The sequence below is a fragment of the Triticum aestivum genome, chromosome 2A (assembly GCF_018294505.1).
Source record: "Triticum aestivum cultivar Chinese Spring chromosome 2A, IWGSC CS RefSeq v2.1, whole genome shotgun sequence".
In the NCBI taxonomy this organism is placed as follows: Eukaryota; Viridiplantae; Streptophyta; class Magnoliopsida; order Poales; family Poaceae; genus Triticum; species Triticum aestivum.
In genome coordinates, this window is record NC_057797.1 from 13,172,244 (window position 1) to 13,179,030 (window position 6,787).

The 6,787-nt window shown below is 47.5% G+C and overlaps 1 protein-coding gene across 1 annotated transcript; it reads right to left on the bottom strand.

Moving 5' to 3' along the window:
- Positions 1 to 2,053: 2,053 nt before the first annotated feature.
- LOC123191322 (alpha-terpineol synthase, chloroplastic-like) lies at positions 2,054 to 4,455 on the bottom strand. Its single transcript, XM_044604109.1, has 7 exons — positions 4,279 to 4,455; positions 3,907 to 4,165; positions 3,343 to 3,694; positions 3,024 to 3,242; positions 2,795 to 2,933; positions 2,456 to 2,710; positions 2,054 to 2,356 (listed from the first exon to the last, which is right to left on the bottom strand). Exons 1-7 carry the CDS (start codon positions 4,453 to 4,455, stop codon positions 2,054 to 2,056), a joined length of 1,704 nt encoding a protein of 567 aa, XP_044460044.1.
- Positions 4,456 to 6,787: the final 2,332 nt, after the last annotated feature.

Sequence of the window (6,787 nt, forward strand, 5' to 3'; positions counted from 1 at the left end):
CGTTGCGTCGTGGCCTCACGGACACGTGCCATGCCCATGCGCATGGTCTTGATCGTGTCCCACGCCTCCTTCGTCGTCCTCTTCACCACGATCGCACCCACCATCTCCGGCGGTACGGATCGCAGGATAGCCGCCAACGCCGCCTTGTCATTGGCGACGCTCGTCGGGTTTCCCTCAACCGCGTCCCACATCAAGTTGGCCTCCATGTTGATTTGCATCAGCATGGACCACTCAAAGTAGTTCGTCCGCGTGAGCATTGGCCACACCGTGTTGCCGCCTGGGACGAGGCGCTCCTGGATCGTGTGCTCGCGCACGACTATCTCCTTGCCGTGCCTGCGGGTTCGACTCCGACCACGGCTGCGACCGCGGTCTGGCGTCGGCGAGCGCGCGGCGGCGTCGCCGCTCTTGCCAGCTGCTGCACGGGCCGCTGCCGCGGCGTCAACGGTCACCGGAGTGCCCCCCGGGGATGTCGAACCAGCCATGGTCATCGAGGAACGACGCGGCTCTGATGCCACTTGTTGGAACCAGGAACACCTACAAGCTCTAGATCACGGCAACAATGGCGAGAGAAGGACGATGACTCAGGTGGTTTTGTGCTGCGTACTGCGTTGCAGCTTTTCCCCTTTTTTCTCTTCTCTTATTTGTACTGAGATTACAGAAGAAAGGATCAACTCCACACGCGAGCAGACCGGCCGTGCCATCCCACGAAGCTCGACGTGCGAGTGTTGCGCGCGTGCCGCGAGCTACGCTGCATGCCATCCCATGCAACACTAACGGCCGCGCCAAGCTAGCTAACTACTAACTGAAACTAGGATCGGCCTCATCGTGTACATGCACACGTGACTTGGCCGTTTATTTGCTAATTGAAAGAAAACTAAGCTAGCTACTGAACCGGGCTAGGAAATATAGGTTCAACATTCTTATCTATCAGTCGAGGCAGCGAACTGTACTGACAAAGCAGGAGCTCATCCACAAGATAATCGAAAGTAACCCGAAGATTGTGGACAAGGGTAAGTGTAATCTGTGCTTTCTATCTTTGTGTCGCTTCAGCTTGTTGACTGCAATGTGAATCCTGACGTTGAACTACTAAATCTGCAGGTAAAATCAAAGAGCAAGTGAGACTGCTACTAGAGTTTGTTCCAGGGTGGATCTCTGAGAAGACTGCAAGAAATGAAGATGTTCTCTGCTGATAAACATTTCTTATCTGATGCATAAATCACACCCCATCATTCTTAGACGTCCTAATTCGTGTTAATGTTGATTTTCAGCGTCAATACCGCACTGAGCCAGTCTGAGGTTCCACGAAGGTTGTCTGGTGTCGAGTAGGGAGGAGCACAAAATTATTTCTCCTTGTTTAGAAATGTAGCGGTGTATCAGTGCAAGGTTGCGCCTAGATGCTGGAAGATGCTTAGTTGTCGAAGTTGATGCTCAAGTTCAGACACTGCCCAGTTTAAATTCAGTTATCAGCGCCTCTGTTCAAGATCAGACAAGACGCAACAACCCTTGACTCAGTGATTGACATGTGTAGCTGAAGTATTCTAACAGCTGATGAGGTTGGGCTGCCAATTTCTTACATAATGTGTATGCTCCGAGATGTCTCTGGATGAAATGATGTTTGTTATTCTTGATCTGGGCCTCAACTCTGAAAAACATTTTATTTCTGGCTCTTGAAGCATTCTGTCTTCTCTAAGACCAAGCATAAAAATGTGAAGTACTTTCTTTTTGAATCAAGGATACATAAGTATGAGTTACTCCCTCTGTCCCATAATGTAAGACGTTTTTTGACACTAGTCTAGTGTCAAAAAACGTCTTACATTATGGGACGGAGGGAGTATTTATGATTCCTGAAAATTCCTAACAACCTGTCCCATCTCGTTACAGAGCAAATTAAACTCGATACTAAGCACTGTAAATCAAGAGCACCAAATGGTTATACTTAGTCAACCAGCTAGTGTGGTTCTAGAGTTTTAGTAGTACAAAACAGAATCAGAATCAATACCTACAGATAATTAAGCCTATATAACATTCTTTCTAACATATGCTCTCCCACCGTTTAATGTTTCTCTCTCGTGAAAGAGTACAAGAACAACTCTCTAATTTGCTTTTTCTTCTGATCATTAGGCGCACCAAAACCATCCCCACCTTGGTAAACACAATGTGAGATTCGAGCCAAATTCACGCAAGTCTTGGCGAAAAATCTAGAAGATTGGCAATGTTTGAATGCATCTTCATTAATCGACTTCCAGGCTTCCATGGTAAGATCTTCCATCGCTTTGCGGGACTCTTGCTCACTGGAGCCGTTCTCCGACATGTGAATAGCTATTGATGACGGTGCATCCCCTCGCTCCAGCTCGGCCTGTTATACATATTTTCAGAACATAAGACACCTCGCATAAAGATTCAACTTGATGATTGAAACATCCAGGGACGAAAAAACAGCATAGATTGTCCTTACAGAGTGGGTTGCAGAGTCATTGCAGAGGCGAAGAACTAATGACGCAGACTGAACTAATTTAGGGTAGCTTCCAACTTTAGCGAGAGACTTTGGGATGAGCTTTTCATCCATGGGGAGCAGGGGAAACGCATGTTGCAGCAACAGTGGAGCAGATGATGAAATTGATCCATTGTCCAGGTACTCATGCAGTGTTGGTCTGTGGTTTCCATGGTGCCACTTTGCCTCCACCAGGAAAGACTCCACCATGTCTCGCCACTGCAAAATGATGTAGAATTTATTACAGTTCCTTGTGAAAACAATTTATATCCTATTAGTAAGTTATTGTGTATATGAACTTACCGCTTTTTGAAGAACATGACGAGTGTCGCAACCATGTTGTTCCAACACATTTTCAGCCACCTCAGCCGATGTGTTGTACATCACGGAATAGAGTGCTTGCATGTATTCAGGGAGTCTTTCGCTAGGACTTTCTTCCCATCTGAAATTATTTATCAATTTTAGATATTGGAAAAAGCTTCATTTAATGTGAAACAAACTGTATGTAAAGTGCACCGTTGCATGTAGTTACCTTCCAATGGCGTCGGTGAAGAGAACAAGTTCATCTAGAGTTCCATACACATCATAAACATCATCCAAGTGAACTATTAGATTGGCGACTTTAGCAAGGACTTCTCGACATGCTCCATTGTTTGGCTCCCACACAATTCCAGTTGCATAATGGAAGCACTCCATGAGACGATCCCTGGCAAAGCCCAATTTTTCACTAAGGCCGGTCCCCTTCCACCACCTACAATAAATTAGGTCGATTTTCATATCTTAAATACCCATCAACTCTGTGAAGTAATTAGCGAGCTAATTTAAATGTATGTTTCTTCACGCTCAATTACCTTGCCAGCCTCGCGAGTTCTTCCTGATGCACACTTTGCACATTGTTGTAGTCCGTCGTTGCTAATCTAATAAGCAATGGGTCTGAACTGCTATCATCTCTAGCATAATGATCTATGAACCATCTTGCTTCTAGTCTAGGAGACCTCCGGTGCAATGGAAGGTCCAAAGAACGTACTACACTGCGCCGTAAGTGGTGATCCATGGATGGCAAGAGCTTTATGAGAGCTTTCTTAGAAAATGCTCTTGCCTCATCCAGTGTTTCCTCGCCTCCGACCGCAAGGTATGAAGCCTTATAGAGTGAGAGGAGTCCATTGACATCGTCGGATCCACGCTTGAGAGTTTTCAGAGATCCTATATATATTGTTACATGAAACAGTGTCAGTTAAGTACTTAAGCATACGAAACGGTGCCATAGACACAAGTCAAAGTTTCAACTGTGACTGATTCTAGACCATGCATTAGCAGCAGATATGCTTAATTTCCAAAATTCTGGCCCTAGTTGTAGGTCCCTTTCTTACATCGTCTAAGAGTCTGCTTTTCATATTTCATATTTAAGGAGGTACCTTGAGGGAAATAGACTGGGAAACCACTGTCCCTGAGCAACCTGAACCTCAAGGCCGTGGAAGCAACATAACCATCATCCCAGCTGCAACAGTGAGGCTTGCGGTGGACGGAAGTGAGGATACTGGCGATCTCCTCCTCGAAATGGTAGGCGATGCCGAGCCGTTGCACCGTGTCGACAAGCCCGAGCTTCGCAGCTAGGTGGTCACCTCGGTTTGCCGCCACCAGCCGCTCCCTCACGCCGGCCTTCAACTTATCGACCTGTGCCATGCGCGGAGTAATATCCATAAGTATTATGTCCTTTTCAAAAAAAATCATTTACTTTATGTACTACTTATCGGTAGAAAATATGATTGTTCAGCTGATAAATGTACTTGATCTGCCTGTCCGCCATTGTTGGGCGAGAGCTGGAGGAGGGAGTCGTAATCCCAGGAGCTGGGAGCGTAATTGGCAGACCGCCGAGCCGCCGCAGAGCAGCGCACCGTCGCCGGCAACGACGTCCCGAAGCTTGTGCTCGCGGTGGCCATTGTTTGCTGTAACTGCCACGCCATGGTGCTGCGCAACGCAATCTAGCTAGCTTTTGCTCGGTGCGCAGTAGTGGAGTACTACTTGGCACTTGGCAGCGAGAGCTAGGCCACGAGGTAAACTAAGCTGCAGTAGCCAATAAACTTAGTGCTGTTTGTCGTTTGAGAGTAGCCACAATACGTGCCAATTTATAGGCGAGCTACCAGGCACCCAGCAGCATACCTGGCTCAGCCCGCATGAAAATCGTAGGACATGACGCATACCTGGCCCAGCCAAAGTCGACACCCAACAACCAGACACGGAGCTGCCGTTCCGGCACCCTCAAACCGATACACTTGAAAACTTAATAATGCTCATATTCTCAAACCATGGTGGAAGTGAAATCCGGTGGAAAATGCATAAAGGGACCGCATAAAAAAGCCATGGTAAAAATTAAAATCCAACAGGCGGGCGTGCTCCATCTTCAACCTCCAGATTAATTGTTCCTCTTCAATCTCTCAACACGAACAATTCTTCCTCCCTCCCTCGACCCACTGGCCCAATCGCCTACCCTTACAATCTGTGGTGATGCCGTGCAAGCCTAGTCACCCACCCACACCGGCATGCTCCTGACTAGGCCTGGTCAGGACTCAGGACGACACGGTCGGCATCCGTGTCTCGGCCTTAGCGCCGCCTCTTGTGTACTCCCTCCGGTCCTTTTTACTCTGCACATTGGTTTTGCCGAAAGTCAAACTTTGCTAAGTTTGACCAAATTTATATTAAAAATTATTAGTATCTATAATATCTAATAAATATAATATGGAAATATATTTCAAGATGAATCTAATGATATTGGTGTTGTTATGTGAATGTCTATAATTTTTTATATAAACTTAGTTAAAGTTGGATAAGATTGACTTCGGACAAACCTAATATGCGGAGTAAAAAGGAGCGGAGGACGTATGTGGCAAAATCGGCTGAACCAACATAAAAATTTCAGTTATTTGATATTTAGCGAATCTGATAAACAAGTGTTTCATGCAAGACTTCAGGCTCACATGCATGCATGGATCCGTGTCAGCCAAACAACGAACGTTCCGTTGTCGGCTAGCCTTGTAGTACTAGTGTACTATGCATGGATCGTCGTTTACTCGTTAAGTTGTCCGTTGTCTTGCACACACGCGAGCCACAGCTAGCAGATGATACACAATTAACTCCCTTTCTGTTCACTCCAAGTACCGGGAGAGGTATGCATCTCTGCAGACATGACAACCTCGGACGTACGTACGCGTGTACTCTCGGCCACTATTCAACTCAGTGCGATTGCACGACATGCACGTGCGATGGTCGTTGCCTTGACTTGTCTCTTCACTGTCCGGCGGCAGCCTCGATCCTGACTCGTCTCAAGGACATGACTGTGATAACTTTTTTTTAGAACGATAACAGGAGAGCTGTTATATTCATTGTCAAAAAGAAGATGGTATAAGGACCCAAACTGCTTGGTTTATTGAAGAAAAACCAAGCAAAAACCTATATATCGCTTAGGTAGACTAGGCATAAAGCACACAAAACATACAACATGCCAGAAGGCCACACTCCACAACACATCTGGCCGGGCACTCGAGTGCCTACGCTGCTACCAGAGTACACACCAAGAACCGTTGTATCAATTCGAGCTGCCACAAGCATATATGTGAAGTTCAACAACATCGAAGAGAAACGCTATATTTGTCCGATAGAGCAAACATATGCCACTTCGATCCCATGAGATTGGCGGACATAGCTCGCCTGGCCCACCTTGCATGTGACGGGTGCTTCTGCTGCTCTCACGGAGATGTAACGCAAGCGGCCGCCAACCACCTCCACAAGCCCCGAGTCCCTTTGACCGAGTCCGACTCCAAGACGATGCTTCAAGAGGAAATACGACGCCAAGCCAAAGCAAAAGCGAATTACTTGTCTGATCCGGGAGTCCAGATTTAGGGTTTCCCCCGAAGCAAGATGGGAAAAGAGGGTAAGTATTTCAGCATCGATGCCTCCAATAAGAAAACAACGCCTATAGGCGCCGAGTACTGTCGGAGTACGGCTTTCACTGGCAACATCACTCGCCAAAACCGATGACCGGTCAGCCCATCCGGCCTACCACCTCTATGACGCGCCAGCACAGCGCCACACCTCACCCCTGCACAGCACCGACATGCAACAGGGCCCCCACTGCAGACTGCAGAAACAAAGCTCGCCCCTGCCTCTACAGATCTCGCACATCCGGCAAGCCCGAGCACCCTCACGCGCCTAATAACAACCGAACTCATCCGAGAACGAGCAGATCCTGCCAGCCCACCACTCCCGCGAGCTTCCGCCATGGCCGAGCATAGGTAGGAG

Excerpts from the sequence above, each read along its gene's own strand:
- LOC123191322 (XM_044604109.1), bottom strand. The coding sequence starts at position 4,455 with ATGGCGTGGCAGTTACAGCAAACAATGGCCACCGCGAGCACAAGCTTC. Across the intron at positions 3,243-3,342 it reads GAACTCGCGAGGCTGGCAAG|GTGGTGGAAGGGGACCGGCC; the intron begins GTAATTGAGCGT and ends AATTTATTGTAG. Across the intron at positions 2,357-2,455 it reads ATGACTCTGCAACCCACTCT|GCCGAGCTGGAGCGAGGGGA; the intron begins GTAAGGACAATC and ends TATGTATAACAG.